Source organism: Bos taurus, chromosome 7 (genome assembly GCF_002263795.3).
Source record: "Bos taurus isolate L1 Dominette 01449 registration number 42190680 breed Hereford chromosome 7, ARS-UCD2.0, whole genome shotgun sequence".
Taxonomy (NCBI): domain Eukaryota; kingdom Metazoa; phylum Chordata; class Mammalia; order Artiodactyla; family Bovidae; genus Bos; species Bos taurus.
In genome coordinates, this window is record NC_037334.1 from 101400375 (window position 1) to 101428199 (window position 27825).

General features: G+C 37.1%; 1 protein-coding gene and 1 pseudogene across 6 annotated transcripts in view; both read right to left on the reverse strand.

Moving 5' to 3' along the window:
• The window catches only part of SLCO6A1 (solute carrier organic anion transporter family member 6A1), a 113453-nt gene that overhangs the window by 2204 nt on the left and 83424 nt on the right, over positions 1-27825 (reverse strand). For 3 of the 6 annotated variants that reach the window (XM_059888838.1, XM_024995334.2, XM_059888836.1), the window contains exons 10-12: positions 21985-22172; positions 7755-7819; positions 5289-5426 (exon numbers count right to left, since the gene is read on the reverse strand). In XM_059888838.1, coding sequence (XP_059744821.1) covers positions 5289-5426; positions 7755-7819; positions 21985-22172 — 391 coding nt within the window. Of the gene's footprint in view, positions 1-5288; positions 5427-7754; positions 7820-21984; positions 22173-27825 lie in introns of those variants that run through there. The other 3 variants (XM_059888837.1, XM_059888839.1, XM_059888840.1) reach the window with 3 other exon arrangements.
• Positions 77-4434, reverse strand: LOC786268 (elongation factor 1-alpha 1-like; annotated as a pseudogene).

Consider the following 27825-nt stretch of genomic DNA (forward strand, 5'->3'; position numbering starts at 1 on the left):
TACTTTCAAAACTAATTATCAGTGGAAACTGAAAACTTTTAAAGTCACTTCATGCAACTTTACTCTTTTTTGAAATATATATAATTTTCTAAATGCCAACAGAAACATTTTAGAATAACTAATTGACTATGTTTAAGTTTTTAAATTCATTTTCATTTTTCAAGTTTCAGAAAAGTATAGGCATTATATCAAAGTACTTGAAATTTGGATGCAAATAACCCTGTTAAAGTAAAAAATATTTTATAGCAACAATATCAATTATAGTGGTTTCAAAGATAAAATAGGAAACATTAATGAGTCTATATCATTTGTAATGATACATTTCAAACATTTATTTATGATATACAGCCAAACAGGGCAAACAGCCCAAATATCCATTAATAAGAGCATGAATAAACTATAGCATATTCAAAAATGAAATGGTATTCAGAAATTTTTAAAAAGCACAAACTCCTGCATAGAGTAACATGGATGAATCTCCCCAAAGTGTAACATTAAGCAAGACAGGTGAAATCTGCCCCGCCCCCAGCATATATTCTATTCCATTTGCATAATTTCTAGAACCAGCTAAACCAAGGTTTTGTAATAGAAATATGAAAATGGCTTATCTGTGCAGAAGGAAAACTGACTCGAAAAGGGCGTGGGATGAATTTCTACAGTTGTTTTGGATGCGGCTTGCACAGGTGCACCCAATTATCAAAAGCCTGACATGGAACACCCACGACATCACCATATGAACTCCTGTGTTAATTGTAGTGAACTCAATCTTATTTTTTTAAAAAACAGTACCACTTGATACATTTTTCACAAACTAAATAGCGTGACCAGCATTTGGATGAAGAAAATTAAACATTGCCAACACACCAGAAACCCTTCTCATATTTCCTCAAAGTCACTGATGACAAAAGTTTAATCTTATTTGCTTTGGAAGAATATTTATAGCAGGTTAAAATTCTGTAAGTGGAGTCATACAATACATATTCATTTGCGTCTAGTTTCTTTCCTGCAACATTATGTGATTCATATTTTATGAAGTTGTGTGCTTTTAAATTTCACTGTTTCATAATATTCCATTGTTGATGTTATCACAATTTATCCATTCCATTGTTTTATGAATATGTATATATATTTAGCTTCCAGCCTCTAAGCCTCACATTTTAGATTAACTCAGTTCAGTTCAGTTCAGTCGCTCAGTTGTGTCCGACTCTTTGCAACCCCATGAATCGCAGCATGCCAGGCCTCCCTGTCCATCACCAAATCCCGGAGTTCACTCAGACTCACGTCCATCGAGTCAGTGATGCCATCCAGCCATCTCATCCTCTGTCGTCCCCTTCTCCTCCTGCCCCCAATCCCTCCCAGCATCAGGGTCTTTTCCAATGAGTCAACTCTTTGCATGAGGTGGCCAAAGTACTAGAGTTTCAGCTTTAGCATCATTCCTTCCAAAGAAATCCCTGGCACTCTCAGCCACCGCCCCTGACCTCAGACGTGGAGTAGCTCCTCTCTGCGACTTAGATTAACTACTTAATAATATTATAAATGTGAATGCACAGCCTCATAACTGGGAATCTAAATGACATAGATTTACTTATTATTTATGTAACCATACAAAATTTTATATGCAGCAGGAGCTTTTATACTGTAAAATCTGACTTCACAAACTAGCTTACATATAAAACATAGTTACTCTTTACTCATCTGTCCTAACCTAGAAAGTGTTGCACCGATGCTTTTAAAGATGTTCTTAAAACAGATGAGTTCTCAACACAAGCTTAACAAATCTGAAGCACCACCCTAGAAATACAAACCCATGAATATAAAAATTGTTTTACCAGAAACAGGTTATGAGCACCTCTTACCAAAGTAGTACTACAGGGAGTTACAATGTTGACCCAAAGAAGACACTGGTTTCTCATTAAGCTTTTTATTAATGGGTCTCAAATTCTATGACAGATTTTTGGTCAAGTTGTTTTCATTAAAAAGTACTGATTTTAAGAACTAATAACTTAAACTGCCACACACAAAACATATGGTCCACAGAACATTCTCCTTTCCTTCTGAAGGTTTTACGATGCATTGTTATCATTAACCAGTCTTTTGCTATTAAACATAAATGGCCAATTGAGACAAACAGTTCTGAGACCGTTCTTCCACCACTATTAAGACTTGGGGTGGCAGGTATTGGGGATAATATTCATTTAGCCTTCTGAGCTTTCTGGGCAGACTTGGTGACCTCGCCAGCTCCAGCTGCCTTCTTGCCCACTGCTTTGATGACACCCACAGCGACCGTCTGTCTCATGTCACGCACAGCAAAATGGCCCAGGGGAGGAGAGTCAGAGAAGCTCTCGACACACATGGGCTTGCCGGGAACCATATCAACGACGGCAGCATCGCCGGATTTCAAGGATTTAGGGCCATCTTCCAGCTTTTTCCAGAACAACAATCAATCTTCCCCTTCAGCTCAGCAAACTTGCAAGCAATGTGAGCTCTGTGACAGTCCAGCACAGGTGCATATCTTGCACTGATCTGGCCTGGATGGTTCAAAATAATCAGCTGGGCTGTGAAGCCAGAGGCTTCCATTGGTGGGTCATTTTTGCTGTCACCAGCCATGTTGCCATGACGAACATCTTTGACAGACACGTTCTTGGCATGGAAGCCCACATTGTCCCCAGGAAGGGCTTCACTCAGTGCTTCATGGTGCATTTCTGCAGACTTCACCTCAGTCATTACACTGACTGGAGCAAAGGTGACCCCCATGCCAGGTTTGAGAACATCAGTCTCCACACGACCCACAGGGACAGTACAAATACCACCAACTTCATAGACATCCTGGAGGGGCAAACGCAAGTGTCTGTCTGTTGGGTGAGTTGGTGGCAGGATGTGGGCATTGCCATCCTTACGGGTGACTTTCCATCCCTTGAACCATGATTGCTGTTAGCACTTGGCTCTGGCATGTTGTCACCATTCCAGCCAGAAACTGGCACAAAAGCTACTGTGTCGGGGCTGTAGCTAATTTTCTTAATGTAGGCGCTGGCTTCCTTAACAATTTCCTCGTATCTCTTCTGGCTGTAGGGTGGCTCCACGGAACCCATTTTAACTCCAACAATTAGTTGTTTCACACCCAGAGTGCAGGCCAGAAGGGCATGCTCATGCCCGCTCTTGGAGATGCCAGCCTCAAATTCACCAGCACCAGCAGCAACAGTCAGGACAGCACAGTCAGCCTGGGAGGTGCCTGTAATCACGTTTTTGATGAAGTCTCTGTGTCCAGGGGCATCAATGATGGTAACACAGAACTTGCTGGTCCCAGATTTCCACAGGGAGATAGCAGTGGTGATACCATGCATGTTCAGCTTTCAGTTTGTCCAAGACCCAGGCATACTTGAAGGAGCCCTTCCACCTCGGCAGCCTCCTTCTCGAACTTTTCCACTGTTCTCTTGTTAATCCCACCACATTTGTAGACCAGATGGCCAGTCGTGGTAGACCTCCCTGAATCTACGTGCCCAATGAAGACACAACAATGTTGATGTGGGTCTTTTCCTTTTCCATTTTTGGTTAGGTTTAATGGTGGTTTTCAAGACACTTGTGTCCTGGAGGCAAACCCGTTGTGAAAGTGTTTTATGACTCTTTGATTATCCACTTTTCTAAAGAGTTCTTTCCAACATTTTGTTCATTTTTCTATTAAGTTATATATCCTCTATTTATTGTTGTTCTGTGGGGTTTTTTTAAAAAGTATCCTGGACATTAGTTCTTTTTCACCTTTTTACTTTTTCCAGTGTCTTCTAACATTGTCGTTATCTTTTCTGTCTCTCAGCTGTTTCTTTGGATGATCAAATTTTATTAATTTTATAGCTTGTGCTTTTTGTATCCTTCTTTATGCAGTCTTTTCCTACTTCAAGGTTGTGAATATATTCTACTGTTAATCTCTCACACTTGCTTCAGCGCATCTAGAAATGATTTTTGTGTATAATGTAAGGGAGGGATCAAGATACATTTTTCCAGATATGGAGATATAAAGTAATCTATTACCCTTTAGTTAAAAGACCACCTTTTTACCCGCCTAGTGTCTCCTTTGTCATTATCAGATGAGTGTGCAAGTGTGGGTTTACTTCTGGGTTCTCTACTCTGTTCTATTGGTTAATGTGCCGACACTCGCACTAATACCCTTTTGTATTGATTATTACAAGTTGATAGTAGGTTTTGATATCTGGTGGCATATACCTTTCAATTTTGTTTCTTCTTTAAGATTCTCTAGATAGATCTTAGCGCTTTGGCTTCCCATATGAATTTCAATTCCCTTGTCAATTAAAAAATTTCCTTCTGGGATTCTGTGACCACACCAAGGCTATAAATTAATTTAGGAGAGGCGGTATTTTTAAATCTTCTTATCTGTAATCGTGATACATTTTTTTCATTTATTTAGGTTATGATTTCCCTCAAATAAATTTTATATTTATCCGTGTAGAGGTTTTATACAACTTGCAACAAATTTTTTCTTGGTACTTGATTTTTAAATGTTACTGTATTTTTTAGATTATTTCTGTATTTGGTTGTGCACATGATTTCTGTGTATTGATTGTATACTAAGCAACTTTACTAAATTCATGTATTAATTATAATATGCTGTGTTTCTTAATTTGAGTGCTAATGATACATATGCTCACTTTATAAAAATGTGTTCAGCTATACATTTATAATATGTGCTCTTTCTTTATATTTTCTATAAAAATTTTACCAAAAAACTCAAACTTGATGAAGTTGGTTGATGAATTTCCTTGCTACCAAAGAAAACCAACAGATTGATAAAATACATTTTTCCTAACTTTTTTGAGTGATAAAACTTTTGAGGATTTGATGAATGCCACAGTCTTCCTCTATAGAAGATTCACGACTGTACGAACAGAATTTTAGGATTTCAAAAATACACAAAGTTTAACGTGGGCTCCCAGCATTCCTGGATCCCTCTTGAATAAGTTTTGCCCTAGAACAGTGGTGTGCACAGAACTTTCTGTGACGATGGCAGCGTTCTACATCTGCACTCTCCTACAGGGGCACTGGATGTTTAATTGCATTAGATTAACAGAAAACAACTTTATACGTGATGCAGCATTTCAAATACTTACATAAATTCCATAGTAATTTAGTTTCTAAAATATTTTGTATATAATAAGGTTTCTTTAATAATTAAAGTATCCACTTGTTCTTAGTTTATTATGACTATGCCTTACTCCAAACAGCCATAAGTTTTAAAAAACAATTTTACTTCTTGACATACTTCAATAGATATCACTTACATACTGCTACCAATAGGTAGGCCATTTTTGTCTTGTAATAGATCCAACAATTTCCAGTGCTTCCACAGCGCTCAGTATCCCGAAAGATGCAAGAAGTTTCTCTTATTATTTTAAAAATTACTGGTCCAGGTAGAGTCCCTATCAAAAATGCAATGATGATAAATTCTCCATGAAAACACTGTAGGCTGGAATCAGAATGATTTTTATCCCAAACTTAAACTTATATACTTAGCCATCATCACTCTAAACATACCATTTTAAATTATCTAAGAATTTATTTTTTAATAGGATTGTTAAAAAATGGAAACACAATTGTGTGTTTTTGAAAATCCTTATTCTTGTAGATATTAAAAAAAAAAAACTAGCAGATTCTCATCTTCTTAGAATGGTATGCATGCTCTTCTTTAGTTCAGTGGTCCTCAACCTTTTTGGCATCAGGGACCAGTTTCAGGGAAGACAGTCCTCCCACAGATGGCGGCAGGGGATGGGCCTATGACTCAAGTATGTGACATTTACTGCGCCACCACTGATCTCACAGGAGGCAGAGCTCAGGTGGTCATGTGAGCAATGGGCTATGACTGCACATACAAAAGAAACTTCACTTGCTCACATGCCGCTCATCTCCTGCTGTGTGGCCCGGTTCCTAACAGGCCACCAAACAGTACTGGTTCATGCCCTAAGGGTTAAGGACCCCTGATCTAGTTGACATCTCAACATTTTTATTAATTTCTGAATTAAAAGTTTAAGAGGAAGTATTTAAAACAGAGATTCTAAATACTGATTTTGTGAATCCAATGTATCTCCCAAAAGATTTAAAATTATGAAATTTTCAATGACTGAAAAATTAGTTTTAAAATGCAGTGTGTTATCTGTTATGTGTCAAGATATTGAGAGAAATAACTGAAAAAGTAAATTCTTAGGTATGTTCATAGCAGCCCTAGCTTCAGAAGACCCCAAATCTAGAGGCATACTTGTGTGCTGCCTGAGGGAAATCTCTGTATACTCACAGAGAAAACATCTTCCCAGCAACAGTATCACTTTCAGATAAAAGTGAATGAAATTTTTAAAAAAATGAATAAGTAAGTAAATAAATACCACTCTAAAGACATTAGAGATAGGTTCTCAGAACTAATATATCTGGGTTCTCAGAACTAACATATCTAATGACTAACCTTCTTGCTTAAGAACTTGTGAGTTCTCATGTGTCATGACTTTGATGCCTATCAAAGAAAGCTACCCATCACCAGATTTCCCAATCCCAGGGAGTGCCGGTACTCTGTCTACAATTGCTCAAAGTGAAATGAGGCCTATTAACTCAATTTTTTTTTTTCTATTTCCCTCCATGTTTTTTCCAATCCATGATAAATCTTTGTAACACTAACTCCAAGTATATCTTGGATAAGTTAATTTCTCTTTTTCATTACAACCCCCAGAATCCAATTTAATATAACTCAGACTAAGACTTCAGCAAACACATTTATCTTTTATAAATACTTCTCTCCAGCAGCAAAATTATCTTTTAAATGTAAATCAGGTAACATCTATCATCTGCTTAAATTTTCTGAGACCTAGAGACAGTCATATCTAAAAGATCATCTCTTTGTCCCACCCTCTATCATTCAAAAATGTACCACCCTCACTGGCTTTATTTCTGAGGTAGGAAACTGTGCCCTTGCTCTTTCTTATGCTCCCTCTACCATTCAGAATCTATCTTTATCCATTGAATTATTGTCCACCATTAAAATATGATCTAATTTTTCTCAATCAAAATAGCTATTTTGAAACCTGAATACTGAGCTAAGAATTTCTCAGATTAGAGCCACATTTAAATTTTTCTACATTCTTGATCCTAATTACTGTCTGTCTTTGTCTTCAACCCAGTCTAATCTTGTTTCCTTACCCCACCAATATTTTAAATCAACTTCTTGAATCAGAGCTCCTAATATAGTCTTCATGTGGACTTGAAAGCTAGTTTTTGCACTTTAAAAAAGCCTGAAGTACAGAGTGCATCACCATCACAAAAATAAATTTGTTCTTTGTATGTAAATCTTTTAAAACATCAGATACAGTATCTTTGGTAATGAAAAAAGTTTAAAGCACTAATCTAGGTTAATGATTTCTCAAACACGCAAGAATGTAAAATATAGTTTCTGTGGTTATATGTGCTTTGTTTCAGCTTACCAAACCATTTGTATAAGCTTGAAGAATATATTTCTGATCAAAAAGATTTTCTTCTAGTTGAGTAAAAAATTAATACACATTTTATATGACAAGATGGATTTACATTAAGTATTATTATACTGTCTCCTAAATTCTATAAAGCATCTCCCCCATTCACTTGTTTTGTCAGTTTATCCTTATTATCATTATTATTTGTTTGAAATTCTATATATACATGTTGACACATATAAATCAAAAGAGAAACAATTCAATTCAATTCAATAATAGATTGCCAAAAATCCATACCACATATTCTCAAAATCACAAAGGTCATACCCATGGCCAGAGGACGCTGTTTGTCAGACACAATCCTGCAAGCAAATAGCAATGATATCATCAAAACAGCATTATAATTAGCTGTAGAGAATGCTTACTAGGTTCAGGGGTAATTTTTTTTCCCCCTGTACATCCATTAGACTAAGAATCTTTAGCCAGTTGACAGAATTCAGTCTGGTTGAATTAATTACAGCTCTTCCCATTTCCCCATATTTTGCCAACCAACTTTAAAACTTCTTACACTTCTCAAGGAGGAAGCATTTATGGCCCAAACTCTCTGCTCCAGTCTTTGCTGGAAAAAGTGTAGCACTACCTTTCCTACTCCTCATTTTTCATTCTTCGGGGCAGATGTCTCAGATGTCTTCCTTTTGGACCCATGAGATTCGTCCTCTACCTTTCTCTCCCTTGCTCTCTGCCTTGGGAATCTGACTTGAATGGACTTCATCAGCAGGTTCTCTTGCCTCTGGCTACTGATTGGGTTCTGCCAACGCTGTGCTCCAGAGTGAGAAAGGAAAGTGACGTCAAGGTCTTCAGCCCCAGGTTTCCTCCCTGAAGAGTTTCCCATGTTGACTGGGTCTCTAGGCAAAGCAGTCCCTGCTGCAGGTCTCTCCTCTTCCCACCCTTGTTCCTCTTGGGTGTGGGGTGGTAAGAGACCTGAAGCTGTATACTTTGGGATACCTTTTACCCTGCCCACATTTTAAATAGCCACTTTATTCAACCTTACTTGTTCTAACTGGAGAGTGCCATCTCTTTTCTGTTGGAAATCTAAATTTTACCCTCACTATTCAAAAGTTGAAATAAATTAAAAAATAACTTTCTAAAAATATATATAAAGAATGAAGATCTCTGTACTTTGTATGGGTCAAACTAAGCATTTGTTTTAAAAAGAAATCATAATGCATAATGTCACATATTGGTAGTTAGGAAAATAAACTAAACCAAAATAAAAGTAATCAATCTTTGAACATTTTCAAAAGTAAAAAAATCAAAGCTACATTTAAATGGATATTTAAACAAATCCTATGCATATCCTTTATTTCCTTGTTCTGGAACTTGAATAATAAACAAATATGACCAAGATTGTCACCTAGAAATGACTCAGTGTATTAAAATTCAGCATTTGGACAGTATTTTATGACTCTTTTGTAAAAAATAACTCCACCTGTATCAACCTGATAAAATTACATACTCTTCTCTCAAAAGTTTACTACTGGGAATATGAAACCAAATTTACCAATTTTTAAAGAATTTAAAAATGTTTTTAAATAAAAAATAATTCAACTGTTATTATGAGTAGATTCATTAAAGACATATAAAGGAAGTAAAGTGAATTTTTTTGGTATTTTATCTAAGGGGTAAGGCTGTGATAAGATGGTTTAAGAATTTCATGGAATAAACAAAACATGTACTCTTTCAAAATGGAACAGGCAGTTTCCAATATCTCTGATAACTTCTAAATTTATATTTTCAGCCCATATTTTCTTAAGTTCTAGACTTCAGTTCCTATCTTACACAAAAGTTGCATCCCCCTCATGCCCTCTATCACAAAAAGTAGAATCATCATCCATGCAGCTTTCAAGCCCAAAATCTAGAATGAGGCATGCTTAAAAAAGAGTATCCTTTCCCGCTTTCATCAAATCAATAATAAAATATGGTGGTTTTTAAAAATAACTTTTTCCCCATCTCTGATTTTCTTAATCTCTAATTCCACTAACCTACTCCAAGCATGTATTTTTTTTTTTTTTTTTTTTGCCTGAAGAAAATGAAACAGTTTCCTTACTTATCTCCCCCAAATCATTTTTAATTCTTTCAGCCCACTCTCTACATAGAGCCATAGTGATTTTTTTAAGGTAAAATTTTGATTATTTCATTGCCCCCCTGGGATCCTTCAATGGCTCATCAGTCTCACTGCACGCCACCTCACAACTTTTGCCTTTGGCATCCTCTTTGCTTACATTCTATCACGCAACACTCTTACAAAGCTGTTTCTTGCACTCAGCTCAGAGTCTTGCATATATTGTTTCCACTGTGTGAAATTCTCATCCCTCACCTTGAGGACTTTGTTAAAATGTGGTTTCTTTAAGGATACCCTCTCTGAATCTCCAGACTAATTAAGATTGTCCCATAATTTTCTCCTGGCATTCTTCTACATTTTCTTTGCAGTGTATTTTAATGTTATAATTAAACACTTATAAGTGAAACTACTTTTTTTTTTCTTTCCCGGCCTTACAACCCTCCAAAGTCCATCAGAGAAGCAGGGACCTGGTCATTTCTATTCCTCTTTCAATTCACCGTTTTCCCTGAAAGTGCTCATCCACCTTCTAGCTTAAATCCATGGTACCTATCACAGGTGAGAAGAATACCTAGACATGCTAAAATAATGAGGAATGGAAGGGAAAGATGAAGAACTAATTTTTCTTCATGAGCGCCTTGATGAAGAGAGAACTGAAAAATCATACTTCTCTGTTTAGACTTAAACCTCACAGCTTCAGACAGGTCAAATTAGTTCAGAGGAAAAGGAACATTGTCTTTCTTTGTTATTGTTTTGTCGCCAAGTTATGTCCAACACTTTTGCAACCCCTTGAGCTGTAGCACACCAGGCTCCTCTTTCCACAGGATTCTCCAGGCAAGAGTACTGGAGTGGGTTGCCATTTCCTTCTCCAAGGGATCTTCCCGACCTAGAGATCGAACCTGCGTCTCCTGCATTGGCAGGCACATTCTTTACTGCTGAGCCACCAGGGAAATACTACCCCTCATCAAGAACTGTAGGGTCGGTTTTAGATCCCTATTACATCTCTAAAAGCCCTGCTCTCTCTGGAATTGTAATCCCTCTAGTCCTCTGCCACCTTGTGCCTTTAATATATTATCTCAGCTTTTCCAGTGATCTTCTGAAAGAGCACTGGCCTGCTGCAAAGTATTTCATCCTACATCACTTCCATGACATGAATTATCACTTGATAATGATGTCACAATTTAGGTATTTGACTCTATTATTATATTTTTAAAAAATAAATTTTGTTGAATTTGTATAATGATTATATGCTTTGGAAAGCTATAAAAAAGCACATACTAGAGAGACATGCTTGTTTATACCCTGGCTCTCATCTACTTCCTTTATGCACTTAATTAGAATTTTACTTTTGTTGTATTAAATTCCTACATGGGTTGAGATCTATTTCTAAGCTTAATGTCATTCTATTCATAAATCAACACTATACTGCTTCAGTGTTGAGGCTTTATGGTGCATTTTAGCTTATGAGGATAAGCCTCTGTTATTCGTGCCTCTTTGTTTCAGATTCCCAAATCACTCTTGCTTATTATTTTTCCAAAAAAACTTTAAAATCAGGTTTTACACTTCAATAATTCTATTGGTATTTTCATTATCACACTAAAATTACACATTAACTTAAGGAGAATTGATATATTGGTGGTGCTAGGTCTTCCTATTCAATAATAGGAGATATAACCTTTCAAATTGTTCAAGTCAGTTTTTGTGACATTCAAGTGTATTTTGCTTTATTTTGAAATTATTATTTATCTTGAAACTCATAGGTGGTTGTAAAAATATTAATAGTACAAAACATCCTGTGTACCCTCACCCAGCATCAGTAAATGGTGAAATCTTATATAACTGTAATTATAATATTAAAACTAGGAAACTGACATTGGCTCATTGCTGTTAACAAAACAACAGACCTTAATTTATTTTCATTTTTCAGTTTATAAATGTTAAATTTTTAAACTGAATTCGTGTGTTTGTGTGTGTGTGTAGTTCAATGTATCTGTTATTTTTTTATATTCTGTTACCTTACTAAACACTTAGCTAAAATGTACTGGCTATTATTTCTAATACAGTGTAAAAAAGAACTGGTAATATTGCTCTTAGAAGTTCTATTGTGGCTGGGTAGATAAGTACTGGAGTTCATATCTCATCAAAAGTGAAGGATCTTATATTTAACATACCTTTCTTTCAATTAAATTCTCCTGAAAGACTATACCCTAGTATCAGTCTTAGAACTGATAAGATCTTTAAAAAACTTACATGGACAAGGAAATGGCAACGCACTCCAGTGTTCTTGCCTGGAGAATCCCAGGGACAGAGGAGCCTGGTGGGCTAGAGTCCATGGGGTCACAAAGAGTCATACATGACTGAGCAACTGATACTACTACTTAAAAAACTTAAACCTATCGTCAAATCAGCCAAGTTTTTGCTTGGTTTACAGGGAACTGTTCCTATCTACCTTTCTTAATCAAGCTATTGTAAGATATTTTTGGAGTTATTAACATTCAGAGTCTCTATTATTTTTTGGTGCACAAAATCTCACATACGATTAAAAATAAGTACAGGTGTTTTAAGAGACAGAGTCAAGAGAAAAGTTGAAATTTAATAATCCTACAGAATATTCAGATACTAGATACCTGATAGATATTTTAAATTTAGGGGACTAATAAGTTCAAGGAAACAAATGACAAGGTAGAGAATATTATCAGAGAACTAGTCTATTAAAAAGAAATAATTCTATAACATAAAAGTACACTAATTATAGTGAACTCATGCATGAATTGAAAAGCTAATAAGATACAGAGACAGCTAGAATTAGTAACCTAGGGTACATAACTGAACAAGCAGGTGGAAATATGATTAATACATTGGAGATCAGTGAAAAAACTTAGGCTGAAGCGAAGAGCATAAAAACAAATGAAACTGAAAGTAACAGTGAGAAGATACACGGATATAGTGAAAGGTTTACAATTTGTGTAACTGATATCCAAAAGGTAAGCAGACTAAGAACGGAACAGAAGCAGTATGTGAATAGATAATAGTTAAGCATTTTCCAAAACCAGTGAAAGATACTGTGGTAGATAATTACCTGAGATGGCTATCATTGATTCTTTTTTCCCCTCAGACATGCACATTACTCCTGATCTCAAGAAGTGGAATCTAATCACCCTCCTTTTGAAACATGACTTTTTGGACAAACAGAATGCAGAAGAACAGCATTCTTGGACTTTCAACCTGGATCAAATGAAGCCTTGCAGTTTATACTTGTAGCTTATGCCTGTGTCTCTTAGAACACTAAAACTTGGGATGTTCCCTTTTGGAATTCTTGCACTTTGTTAGCAGACATTTAAGTTACATAGCAAAGCCACTTGGCAACAGCCCCACCTAGGCTCCTAGCAAAATTCAGCCTAAATTATCAGCCATCTGGGAAATCTAGCCCAGTCATGCTATCAGACAACTCAAATGTTATGTGTCATCTGACCACAAGCTCAAGAGAAACCTCAAGCAAGAACTATTCTGTTGAGTCCAGTCAACTCACAGAACCATGAAATATGAGGAAAAATGTTGTTAAGTGATCAAATTTGGGATGGTTTGTTGCTGCTCTGGACTGACTTCCCTTCAAAATTTATATGCTGAAATTCTACCTCCAGTACTTTAGCTGCTGCTGCTGCTGCTAAGTCACTTCAGTCATGTCTGACTCTGTGCGACCCCATAGATGGCAGCCCACCGGGCTTCCCCATCCCTGGGATTCTCCAGGCAAGAACACTGGAGTGGGTTGCCATTTCCTTCTCCAATGCATGAAAGTGAAAAGTGAAAGTGAAGTCGCTCAGTCATGTCCGACTCGTAGCAACCCCATGGACTGCAGCCCACCAGGCTCCTCCGTCCATGGGATTTTCTAGGCAAGAGTACTGGAGTGGGGTACCATTGCCCTTTCCGCCAGTACTTTAGAATGTCGTCAAATTAGAGACAGGGTTTTACAGAGATAATTAAGTTAAAATGAGGTCAGTTGGATAGGCCCTAATCCAATAGAACTGACATTCTTATAAGAAGAGAGAGTCTGGACACAGACATTCACAGAGTGAAGATAATATGAAGACTCAGGGAAAGACAGCATTGAAAGGCATACTTGAAAGTATGAGAAAAAATATATATATCAAGACTTCTGGGATGCAGCTAAATTTATACTTGGGTAGAAAAGGCATATATACCAATACACAGAAGACATAGGTGAATAAAATAAAAATACTAAAAATGCAGAAGCAAAATGATAGAAATTATAAAGATAAAAGGAGAATGATTTATTAGCCACATACATACACATTCAAATTTTAATTTAAAATATTCTCACAAATTCTAGGCCCAGGCATATCACAAAAAATTTCTTCTAAAGATTTAATTAAAATACATAATAATAAAACCAGATTAATAATGATGCCCAAAGCTAACAAGCACATTGATAAGAAGGAAAATTCTAAGGCAAACTTCAAAAAAAAAGGCAACCTTATTCTTGAAAATGGGGCTTCCCAGGTGGTACAGTGGTAAAGAATCTGCCTGACTGAAGGAAACATAAAAGACGTGGGTTCAATCCCTAGGTCAGGAAAATCCCCTGGAGGAGGAAATGGCAACCCACTCCAGTATTCTTGGGGCTACCCTTGTGGCTCAGCTGGTAAAGTATCCACTTGCAATGCAGGAGACCTGGGTTGATCCCTTGGTTGGGAAGATCCCCTGGAGAAGGGAAAGGCTACCCACTCCGGTATTCTGGCCTGGAGAATTCCATGGACTGTATAGTCCACGGGGTCACAAAAAGTCAGACAGGACTGAACGACTTTCACTTTCCAAGGACACTACAAAAAAACCTGCAACCTGTCACAGTAATGAACTTTTATCTCCCTCTAGTGATAGCCTTTAGCAATCAATCATGTAAAGATAAAAATAGCTTCAGCTTGCCAGCAGGGAGCATAATTCTTCTGAAGCAACTTTGCAGCCTTGTGGGTTTTGCCTTTACAAACACCTGCATTTTATCTCTTTCTTGGAACACATTTCAACTCTTGCTCAAACCAATGTCTTCAGAACTGGAATTCTCAGACCATAAATAAAGCCTTTATTTCTTCCCAGTTCTACTGTGATGAATTTTTTTCTACATTGTATACAAAATTGGAAGTAATCTACCAACTATTAGAAATTAACATGAAGGCAGTCACAGGATACAAGATAAAAGCACAAGAATAAATTGTATGTCCTTCAAATCAGTAATAAACAAGTATATTATATTATACTGCTGCTGCTAAGTCGATTCAGTCATGTCCGACTCTGTGCGAGCCCATAGACGGCAGCCCACCACGCTCCACCGTCCCTGGAATTCTCCAGGCAAGAATACTGGAGTGGGTTGCCATTTCCTTCTCTAATGCATGAAAGTGAAAAGTGAAAGTGAAGTCGCTCAGTCGTGTCGGACTCTTAGCGACTGCATGAAAAACAGTTCGCTAGGAATGCACCAAAGAATTGATGCTTTTGAACTGTGGTGTTGGAGAAGACTCTTGAGAGTCCCTTGGACTGCAAGGAGGTCCAACCAGTCCATTCTGAAGGAGATCAGCCCTGGGATTTCTTTGGAAGGAATGATGCTAAAGCTGAAACTCTAGTACTTTGGCCACCTCATGCGAAGAGTTGACTCATTGGAAAAGACTCTGATGCTGGGAGGGATTGGGGGCAGAAGGAGAAGGGGACGACAGAGGATGAGATGGCTGGATGGCATCACCAAATTGATGAACATGGGTTTGGGTGGACTCCGGGAGTTGGCGATGGACAGGGAGGCCTGGCGTGCTGCGGTTCATGGGGTCGCAGAGTCAGACACGACTGAGTGACTGAACTGAACTGAATGGCTAATGAATAAAAGAAAATATGTTCAATAATATTAGTCCTATGAATAAGGAAATTAAGATTACAATGAAATATCAACAGTTACACAACAGTAGACTGCTAGAAGAACTTATGCACTTATGCAAATACTTAAAAAATTTATTAAAATGCTTAACATACTATGATTCATAAATTCTGTTTATACATGGACTCAACAGAAATGTATTCATTTTTTCCAAAAGACAAGTAAAAGCATGTTCATAGAAATAGTAATCATATTAGCCTAAAGTGGGAACAACATTAACTATAGAAAGAATAAATTTTAGTATATTCACAAAATGGACTACTATGCTGCTAAGTCACTTCAGTTGTGTCTGACTCTGTGCGACCCCATAGACAGCAGCCCACTAGGCTCCTCTGTCCCTGGGATTCTCCAGGCAAGAACACTGGAGTGGGTTGCCATTTCCTTCTCCAATGCATGAAAGTGAAAAGTGAAAGTGAAGTCGCTCAGTTGTGCCCGACTCTTAGCGACCCCATGGACTGCAGCCCACCAGGCTCTTCCGTCCATGGGATTTTCCAGGCAAGAGTACTGGAGTGGGTCGCCGTTGCCTTCTCCCTATAAAACCATACTATACAATATGGTAACTATTACCCACACGTGCCTACTTAAATTTAAGTCAGTTAAAACTAAATACAATTAGAGATCAGTGCTTCATTCACACTGACCGCATTTCAAATGCACAATAGTACCTGTGGCCAGAGGCTATAGTGAACATCGGATATACAGAACATTTCCATCATTTTAAAAAATCTGATTGGATAGCACTGCAATACAGCAATAAAACTGAATTTCTGCTATATGCAGCTATATGAATGACTCATAAGCATGTCATTGAGTAACAAAATGCAGACACAAATAATTATGTGCTGTATCCTCCTGTTTCTGCATAAAGTTCAAAAACAGGACAAATTAACCTATTCATTGCAGAAGTCAAGAGAGTGGTAATCTAAGGGATTAAGGATTTAGATAAGAAAGGAGGTGGAGGCAAAATTTTTGAAATAGTTGAATTGTCTGTTTCTTGAGCTGGACTCTGGTTACATAGATGTCTTCACTTTGTAAAAATCTATCAATCTATACTGGTAATTTAGCACAGTCTTCTGAAAATGTATTATGCTTCAATAAAATGTCTGTAAAAATAATATCAATATTTCCTGCACATATCCATATACAAACTGTTTATAACTGTAGGATAGTTTTTTGATGATGAAATAATGAGCTAATGTTTTCTTTCCTTGAGGATTTTTGTTTGGCTAGTTTTCAGGAGATGAATGCTACCGATGAGAAATTTGATTGAAAACATTTTTGAGTTCTCTCTTTTTTTAGATGACAAAAGGACTTTTTCTTCATTTTTAAATCCAATAATTTTACCACAGTATATCTCAATGTTGAGATATTAGATACTCCTTAAGAACTGACAGCAAGGCAAATTATAACCAACCAAGATATAACTGGATAAACTTTGATAAAATGTCTGGTGACTAGCATCAAGTACCTTAAATTTCTTATGTTATACTACTTAGATTGACATAGATTTAACCACTTACATTAGCTGGTATACTTAATTAATTAATACTAGAACTAAGACTAATACTAAGTGAACATAAGGGTGAAAAAATGAAATAATAATATCTCTTGTCTCCCCATCTATTAGGCAGCCATCAAGTTTTCCTTCTTTTGATCTTGACCCTGTTCACTTCTCCAATTTTTGTTAGTTGTATGTGTACACTGGATCTCCTTTTCCTTTCTTCTATATTTGTCTCTTCTCACTAATACATTTCTGACTCTTATTTTATATTCTCCATCCTCCCCCTTCTATGCCACATTTTTATTCTTGTTCAGTAGCTCAGTCGTGTTCGACTCTGCGACCCCATGGACTGCAGCACGCCAGGCCTCCCTGTCCTTCACTGTCTCCTGGAGCTTGCTCAAACTCATGCCCATTGAGTCAGTGATGCCATCCAACCATCTCATCCTCTGTCGTCCCCTTCTCCTCCTGCCTTCAATCTTTCCCAGCATCAGGGTCTTTTCCAATGAGTCAGCTCTTGGCATCCTCTGCCTTTTCTAAATCCAGCTTGTATATCTGGAAGTTCTTGGTTCATGTACTATTGAAGTCTAGCTTGAAGGATTTTGAGAATTACCGTGTTCCATGTGAAATGAGCACAACTGTATCATAGTTGGAATATTCTTTGGCATTGCCTTTCTTTTGGGATTGGAATGAAAACTGACCTTTTCCAGTCCTGTGACCACTGCTCAGTTTTCCAAATTTGTTGATATATTGAGTGCAGAACTTCTACAGCATCATCTTTTAAGATTTGAAATAGCTGCAATTCCATCACCTCCACTAGCTTTGTTTGCAGTGATGCTTCCTAAGGCCCACTTGACTTCACACTCCAGGATGTCTGGCTCTGGGTGAGTGACCATACCATCATGGTTATTTGGGTCATTAAGACCTTTTTTTTTTTTTTTTTTTTACTGTTCTTCTATGTATTCTTGCCACCTCTTCTTAATATCTTTTGCTTATAATAGGTCCATATTATTTCTGTCCTTTATTGTGCCCATCTTTGTATGAAATGTTCCCTTGGTATTTCCAATTTTCTTGAAGAGATCTCTAGTTTTTCCCATTCAATTGTTTTCTTATATTTCTCTGCACTGTTCACTTAAGAAGGCTTTCTTATCTCTCCTTGCTATTCTCTGGAACTCTTCATTCAGTTAACATATAGTTATGCTTATATTTTTATTGGATTCATGGTAACATTGTTCTCGAGCATTTTCACTGTCTATAGCAAAGTAATGCTTAATAATTTTAATTTATTTTACTATAATTATTTGGTATAGAGGAAGGAATTCTTCCTTTTTTATCCATTTTTACTTAACCATATTTGAATGAGATACATTTTCTTAAACTAGAGGCAGAAAGTTATGGGAATGGAACATGCAACAGGTTTCCAAGCTTCAAAACTAAAGAGATCTCTGTTTATGTAGAGGAGGGGTTTTAATATAATCCCTATGTGCAGTTACACTGTCTCCACTCCTGCACACCTGGCCTGCCTGCAAAGAACTTCTGTTGCCAGCTCTGAGCTTCTGAGATCTCTTCATATTTCTTGCTTTCCAAGGTTATGTATTCATTTATAGAAGTACATTTTGCTGGCACTTTTTGAGATCTGCTGTCTGGACCTCCCAGGCATTTGCAAAGCTTTTCTCCCATTCTTTCCAAAAATAATCTGCTCTGACTTATCTACCTAGGTCTTACTCCCAGAACTTTCATCTTAAGGTGGAACTCTCACCTTCCAAGAAACAGTAATATATGCTGGAGATATTGAGATCTGTCAATTCCGAGACTCAACATTTGCTGTATCTTTTTGTGATAACATTTGTGATATCTTTGTGAATCTACAATCTGGTTCCTTGTTCTACTTCAATTTTGGTAATATTTATATGCAATTACAACTCTTTTTTTGTCTCGTAACTGTACTAAAACAACATTATAAGTGTGCTCATGTGTGTTTGTGTGTGCATACTTATGTGTTTTATTCTTCTTATTGCTTTGTATAGTTATCAGGAGAAGTGAGAAGATTCAGAACCAGACTTCTAGAAAATTACAATCATCTTTCTCATCTCACTGCTGAGAATATTTACTCAGAAGTTTCACATGAACTTTAAATAGGGCATGATCAATACTTTAATCATTATCTTCAATCTGAGCTTTCTCTTCTTGAATTTCCTATCTCAGTTAATGGATTATCATTCATTTAGTTCCCAGACTAGATATCTGGACATCAGTTCAGTTCAGTTCAGTCGCTCAGTTGTGTCTGACTCTTTGCAACCCCAAAAATCGCAGCACGCCAGGCCTCCCTGTCCAGTGAACTCCCAACTCCCGGAGTTCACTCAAACGCACGTCCATCGAGTCGGTGATGCCATCCAGCCATCTCATCCTCTGTCGTCCCCTTCTCCTCCTGCCCCCAATCCCTCCCAGCATCAGAGTCTTTTCCAATGAGTCAACTCTTCGCATGAAGTGGCCAAAGTACTGGAGTTTCAGCTTCAGCATCATTCCTTCCAAAGAACACCCAGGGCTGATCTCCTCTAGAATGGACTGGTTGGATCTCCTTGCAGTCCAAGGGACTCTCAAGAGTCTTCTCCAACACCACAGTTTAAAAGCATCAATTCTTTGATGCTCAGCCTTCTTCACAGTCCAACTCTCACATCCATACATGACCACTGGAAAAACCATAGCCTTGACTAGATGGACCTTTGTTGGCAAAGTAATGTCTCTGCTTTTCAATATGCTATCTAGGTTGGTCATAACTTTCCTTCCAAGGAGTAAGCGTCTTTTAATTTCATGGCTGCAGTCACCATCTGCAGTGATTTTGGAGCCCAAAAAATTAAAGTCTGACACTGTTTCCCCATCTATTTCCCATGAAGTGATGGGACCAGATGCCATGATCTTCGTTTTCTGAATGTTGAGCTTTAAGCCAACTTTTTCACTCTCCTCTTTCACTTTCAAGAGGCTTTTTAGTTCCTCCTCACTTTCTGCCGTAAGGGTGGTGTCATCTGCATATCTGAGGTTATTGATATTTCTCCCAGCAATTTTGATTTCAGCTTGTGCTTCCTCCAACCCAGCATTTCTCATGATGTACTCTGCATATAATTAAATAAACAGGGTGACAATATACAGCCTTGACGTACTCCTTTTCCTATTTGGAACCAGTCTGTTGTTCCATGTCCAGTTCTAACTGTTGCTTCTTGACCTGCATATAGGTTTCTCAAGAGGCAGGTCAGATGGTCTGGTATTCCCATCTCTTTCAGAATTTTCCACAGTTTATTGTGATCCACACAGCCAAAGGCTTTGGCATAGTCAATAAAGCAGAAATAGATATTTTTCTGGAACTCTCTTGCTTTTTCCAAGATCCAGCGGATGTTGGCAATTTGATCTCTGGTTCCTCTGCCTTTTCTAAATCCAGCTTGAACATCTGGAAGTTCACGGTTCACGTATTGCTGAAGCCTGGCTTGGAGAATTTTAGCATTACTTTATTAGCAGTAATGTAGTACTACATTTCCCCACATTTTATACCAGGAACATCAAATTAATAACCTTGCCCTTTTATCCAAGCTAAATATTTCTCAATTATGATCTATTCTTTCTCTCTTTCAGTAGAGATAAATTCTAAAATGGTTTCCTAAGTTCTTTTCTTTGTTTCCAGTTTTCCACCATCAGCTCCAGCACCCAGACTATCTTCAAAGTAATCTATCTAAAACACATATTTGATAACTTTTACTTCTGAAGTCTGCTCTCTTTAATGGCTTTCTGGTGTACACAGAATAACATCATTCATGTTAACATGGCAGAGAAAGCCTTCCACGACCAGGCCCTTATCAAGCTCAAATCTCCCTGTCCAATTCACAATCATGGTACTCTTGCAACTAACTCCTTGCCAATATAGTTCACACACTTTTGCCTCTACATTCCCTACTCATTTTTCCTGTTGAGAACTGTCCCCCGTTTGCTTGTATTATGAGAGATCATTTATCTTTATGACTCAGTTCAAGTGCCACATTGTCTTAAGCATTTTCAAATCATCCTAGATAAAAATGACCATTTTTTCTCCTTTGTTCCCAGGTCACCCTGTACAAGCTTTAATCAAGGCATTCTAAGTGCTCACTGCACTCCTTTTTATGTGTTTTTCTCCTCCTATTAAACTCTAAGCAACATAAAGACAGGTCCATACAAGGTCCTTGTAGTTTCAGTACCAGATACAGGTGAATAAACAAAAAGCCCATCTCATTTTACAGATATGTTCAAGTTTTGTCACCCATCTAAGCTGCCAGTTCACCAAAGACAGAGACCATATATGCCCAATTTAGATCTTTCATTGGCATATATTTATTCATGTTTTCTAGTCTATTTTTCTAGCAGACGACAAATTGCTTCTCACGACCTAAGGATTTATGCTAGCCTTTTGAAAAAAATAATTTGAAAATAATGACCAATTATTCTGTTACTATGATAAAAATATCAAATATACTTCATATATTCAGGAGGAACAAATGAATAACCAATGTTTGTTTATTTTAGAATAATAATCAACTTATATATTAAAATTCCAAAATTCTAGAAGCTATTTTATGTTCCCTTATTGATGACACTGATGTTTTCTCATAGTCAAACTGGCTAATATAGAAGTAAGTAGGCAATAAACATCTATAACCAATGAATGAACATTGAAATAATGTGTTAAAATTAAGATTTTTCCTATATCTATGAAATTTCCAGGTGCGTAAAATTAATGTTTAGTTTTAAATTAAACTAAATCTGTTTTCTACATACCTTCTGCAAATAAATTAGAGGATTAAGCACATACAAGAATTTTGAAAATATAACAATTTTCCCCTTGAGCAGTTGCTACCTTGAAAAAAAAGCTTAAATTATTTACTGCAATATTCTAAAAGCTTCCTAAAATTGTCTTTCACATGTATTAAATGAATAATGATTATGAATAACATATACACACCGAAGGATGGTCAGGATGCTTGGTACACCAGCAAAAGCAGAAAATACAATTGTAGCAAAGATAAAAGCAATGAACAAAGGTAATTTATAACACTTTGGATCACATGTCCCTTTTGTAGCATCAATAAAATCACCTTGATCATCTGAGGTTGTTAATCCTTCTTTAATGCAAGAACAATTGTAGTATGTCTATAAAAATGAAGATAGGAAACAATCTTTAGAAATATAATCATAAGGTAAAAGCTATTATAGTCATAAAATAAAAATTAAATCATTAACTGTAGGGAGACTAGGCAGTTTTATTAGTAAATATTTTTTGCCGTGTTGCTGATATTTGTTGTTTTAGTCACTAAGTTATGTCCAACTCTTTTGTGACCCCATGGTCTGTAGCCTGCCAGGCTCTTCTGTCCATAGGATTTCCCAGGCAAGAATACTGGAGTGGGTTGCCATTTTCTCCTCCAGGGGATCTTCCTGACCCAGGGATTGAACCCGCATCTCCTGCATTGCAGACAGATTCTTTACTGCTGAGCCACCAGGAGAGCCCAATTAGTAAATATGCCTACATTAGATCGTATGTTGTTAATTTATAAATTCAGGACTAACGATAAATAATATCAAGGCATTTTACCTAACAAAGAATTGTGTACATGTGAATATACAATTATAGTTACTTAGGAAATATTCCATTAATTTAACAAATTTCACTAAAAATATTTATGTTTAATTATACAATAACTAGATAATACGAGAGATATGGGTTGAGAATGAATAAGGAAAATATAATGAACAAAATGGAATTTTAGATGGGATTTGAAATATGGAGAATTACTCAATTACGGACAGTTTTAGAACTGTGCTGAAAAGATAAGACTTTACTCTGTATGTGATGATGACAGGGCTGTTATCTATTAGGCAGAGGAGGCAAAGTGTGCCTAGGGCCCACAATACTTTCAGGACCAAAATAGAGGTTTTAATTTTACTGTCTTTTAAAATCAGAGAAAAAATAAATGTCATAATAAAGGAATATATTATAATGTATCAAGCCTGGATCATATTTGTCTTTACACCACTGCAGTTGAACATTAAATCAAATTCTCTCCCTCTTTCTTTTGTTTTAAGTGAAAGAAGAGGTTTACAAAGACAAAAGTGCCTAAAGTCAATGAAGTCATAATGTAGTCCCTAACGAGAGCCAATAAAACCTTCAGGTTGTTATTTTAGTGCTGGTAATTCAAGAAAGATGAATAGGTGACATTTTCTAAGAAGAGCTAAACAGAGCTGGAGATACAAAAACTAGTAAGCAATTTGCTAATATATTGAGAAGATTCTAAATTAAATAATTTTGTTGTTCAGTCGCTAAGTCATGTCCAGCTTTTTGTGACTCTATGTACTGCAGCACACCAGGCTTCCCTGGGGAAATAAAGATGACTTGAACCTCAGTGATTCAGAAGATGATGGTACAAAAGTCATATCAGTTGTTTAGGGAAGCTGCTAAGTGGTTGCTGGATATGTTAAACAAAAATAGAAATATCCAAAGAGTAAATCATTCTTTCCATCGTATTTTTTTTATAATGCCCTTGTACCAAACATCATTTTAGGTATTATTAAAACAGAGTAAACATACAACAGAAATCCCTGCCCTCATGTAGAAAATTTACTTGCATAATATAAGTGATTTTTTTATATAAAAAGAACCTTTAATGGAGCACACGGTGATGAATACTACGGAGAAAAATAAAGGAAGGAAAAATCAGAGAGATGATAAGGATGAGTTTTGCACAGTCAGGTAATGCCACAAAGACACAGTGATATTTAAGCAGAGGTTTGAAGAAGGTAAAGAAGTGAGCCATTGTGGCTATCTGAAAGAAGTATATTCCAGGTAGGAAAAACAAAATAGAAATTAAAAAGCCTTGGGACTTGAGCTTGCTTGACAAGTTGAAAGAAAACAAGGCGGAAAATTTGGTTGAATCAGAGTGGACATAAAGAAAACTAAGAGAAAACAAGATCAGAGTAATGAGGAAAGGATTTATACAGAAATTGGTAGGTAATTGCAAGAGCAGTTTAGAACTTTGGTTTATATTCTTAGCAATATGAAACCATTAGAGGGGTATATGTATAAGTGATATATTTAAAAAGACTACTTTAGCAGCTATATTGATACTACTGAACTGTGAAAGCAGAGAAAAGTTAAAAGGCTATTGAAATAAGATGCAAGTCAGTGGTGACTGGGGCCCAGGTATCAAAGAAAATGATGAAGATAATCAGATACAGCATGTATTTTAAAAGTAGATTTGAAGGGTCCTAGGGTAGGAATGCTTACCAGAAGGAGAAAGTCATATGGAGAAGGCCTCCCTGAAAGAAACTAAGATTTGCAGGAAAGGGCGGTCAGTCCAAGGCACAGAGAGGGAACCAAGAAAATAAACACAATGGCTTTACTTTCTCCTACCCCATCTTTCTGATTTTCTACTAGGACTTCTTACTAGCATATAGTCCAGTCAGAAGCTAGAGGGCAAAGGAACTCTCATCCTATAGTCCAGTCTTCTGGAACAATGAGTAGGGTAGAGAAGGTGCAAAGTAGAGATCTAGTGTAACAAACAATTGCAGGCCATAGAACCTAAGCTGACCAACAGGAAAAGTGAAAATATGAAGAAAGTTTAGTGAACAGATGATAGAATTACAAGATATTAGGCTCTGTGGAGTTATAACCAAAGAGATATAACCAAAACGGCAAAAGTTAAATTAAAAATGAAACATTAAAAAATATTCAATCCAAATAATAAAAGAGGAAGACAGATCTAACTTTACAATATCAATAATTACAATAATTGTCAGTTGTCTAAAAATGCCAATTGAAAGACAGACATTAACAGAAATGTGGAATAAAGCAAAAGCATATTATCCATGGGCTATGGGAGACACTTTAAACTGTTGGAAAATAAAATGATAGAAATAAGATGCACCATGAAAACAGCAAGAAAATCTACAGTGACTATTTAATACACAAAACATACTTCAAGAAAAAGAGTATTATCAGAGTTGGAAAGGAACATTTTGTAAAGATAAAAGAAACAATTCATCAAGAAGCTGTGACAATTATTAATGTTATGCACACAGTGAGAGAGTCTGAAAATGCATGAAGCCAAAATAGAGAAATAGATGATGGTATAATTATGTTGATATATTTTTATATATAATGTTTAGGATTTCATATATCATTACAAAGTATGCAAAATGATAAGAATAATCGGCTTAAAACTAGAAGAACAAACATAAGTAGGCTACTACAAATAGTAGACCTGAAAACAAGAACTTTAAAACAGTTATAATTAATATTTTCCAGAAAATAGAATGTAAATAGATAAAATATCTTAAGGAATGTACAGTTTCTCCAGGGGTTTGGATTCTGCAAAAACACAGTGTTAGAACTGAAAAATACAATGAGTAAACTTACCACCTCAGTTAATGGGTTTGACAGCACAGCAGACATTGCAGAAAACAGAAATAGCAACTGGAAGACAGGCCAATAGAAAATATCTAAACAGATAAAAGGAGATGGAAAATAGAAAAAAAAAAAAGCAAAAAAAAAAAAAGGATGGGACGCAGTAGAAAAGTCTATTTGTAGTCTAGTGTTAGGCAGAATTCTAAAATGGCACCTATGAATCCCACCCCTCTATTTTATAAACCTGCATAATTACTAGGTTGATGGAAACTGGTGAATTTTAATCCTCTTACTAAGTTTATGTTACATGGCATTGCTAAGAGGTGGTAAACCTCACCCAATTAGATAGTGTATATAAGCAACTGGGCCTTTCCCAAACTCAGAGATTCAGGGCATGTGTCATAAGTGAGATTCCTTTGCTGGCTTTGAAGATGGAAGGAGTCATGTAGCAAAGAAGGGGGGTGGCCTCTGAGACCTAAAATCGGCCCTTAGCAGACAGCTAACAAGTAAAAGGAGGCTTCATTTTTTACAGTCCAAAGGAACTAAATTTGGCCCATAATCTGAATGAGCTCGGAAGTAGGTTTTTCCCCCCAGAGCCTCCAGAAAGGAATATATTTCAGCCAATACCCTGATTTCAATCTGTGAGACTCTGAGCAGAGGACTGAGTGATGCCATATCTGGACTTCTGATCCTGTCAGCTAATAAATGAGTATTATTTAAAGACACTAAGGCTGTAATAATGTGTTACACAGCGATATTAAGCTAATATACAGTGCTTCCCCCTCCAATAAAAGAGGAAAAAATGAGGGAGAAACAATTACCAAGAATTTTCCAACTGATAGACTATAAATCCAAAAACTAAAGACATTCTGTGAAACTCTAGCAAAATAATTATAATGAAAACCGCATCCAAGCACATCAAAGTAAAATTCTTGAAAATCAAAAATAAAGAGAAAATTTTAAAAGCAGCTAAGCAGCCAGAGACATAAAGACGAGATAATGGCATCTTCCAAATGTAGGGGCGGGGCAGGATGTGGGGACAGATCATTGCCAATATAGGATTCCATACCAAATGAAAACAGTTTTTCTTTTCAGAAATGAAAGGTAAAATATAGTTCTTCAGGAAGAAAGAAAATAACCTCATATAAAAACATGAAAATGCAAGGAAATGGGCAAATTGACTGTACAAAACAGCAACAAAAAGGGTATGGTGTGCGCTGTGTCTGACTCTTTTGTGACCCCATGGACTGTAGCCCGCCAGGCTCCTCTGTCTATGGAGGGGGTGGCCATTTCCTGCTCCAGGGGATCTTCCCAACCCAGGGATCCAACCCAGGTCTCGTGCATTGCAGGCAGATTCTTAACCATCTGAGTCACCAGGGAAGCCCATAATTTACATAATTTATCAAAATTACATATGTCTGCAAGAATACTGAATATGTCACCCAAGAATACTGGAGTGGGTCGCCTATCCCTTCTCCAGGGGATTTTCCCAACCCTTTGATGTGGGGTTTCCTGCATTGCAGGTGACTTCTTCACCAGCTGAGCCACCAGGGAAGCCCAACAAAAAGGATATGTGTCCTTAAAAGTATATGGGGAAATAAAATATATATGACAAAAATAACACAAAGGAGGCAAATCAGTAAATGAAATTAAAATATTCTAGGGGTGTTTCAACTAGAAGAGACCCTAAGCCTGGCTTCTTGTAATCCTTAACACTTTGGACAATACTGACTTCCCTTCTCTATAAATAATTAGAATGAGGCTCCTGTTGAATGAGAACAGTCTCTAGAAGAAGCCCCCTGAAACTGCTGTTATTTGTTGTTTATGATGAAAGCCGTATCAGCTGCTGAAAAGAATTGCTGCTAAGCTGCTAAGTCACGTCAGTCGTGTTCGACTCTGTGCGACCCCACAGACGGCAGCCCACCAGGCTCCCCCGTCCCTGGGATTCTCCAGGCAAGAACACTGGAGTGGGTTGCCATTTCCTTCTCCAGTGCATGAAAATGAAAAGTGAAAGTGAAGTTGCTCAGTCATGTCGGACTCTTAGCGACCCCATGGACTGCAGCCCACCAGGCTCCTCCATCCATAGGATTTTCCAGGCAAGAGTACTGGAGTGGGGTGCCATTGCCTTCTCTGACATGCTATGCTATGCTATGCTAAGTTGCTTCAGTCGTGTCTGACTCTGTGAGGCCCCATAGATGGCAGCCCACCAGGCTCCGTCATCCCTGGGATTCTCCAGGCAAGAACACTGGAGTGGGTTGCCATTTCCTTCTCCAGTGCATGAAAGTGAAAACTCAAAGTGAAGTCGCTTAGTCGTGTCCGACTCTTAGCGACCCCATGGACTGCAGCCTTCCAGGCTCCTCCGTCCATGGGAGTTTCCAGGCAAGAGTACTGGAGTGGGTCGCCAGT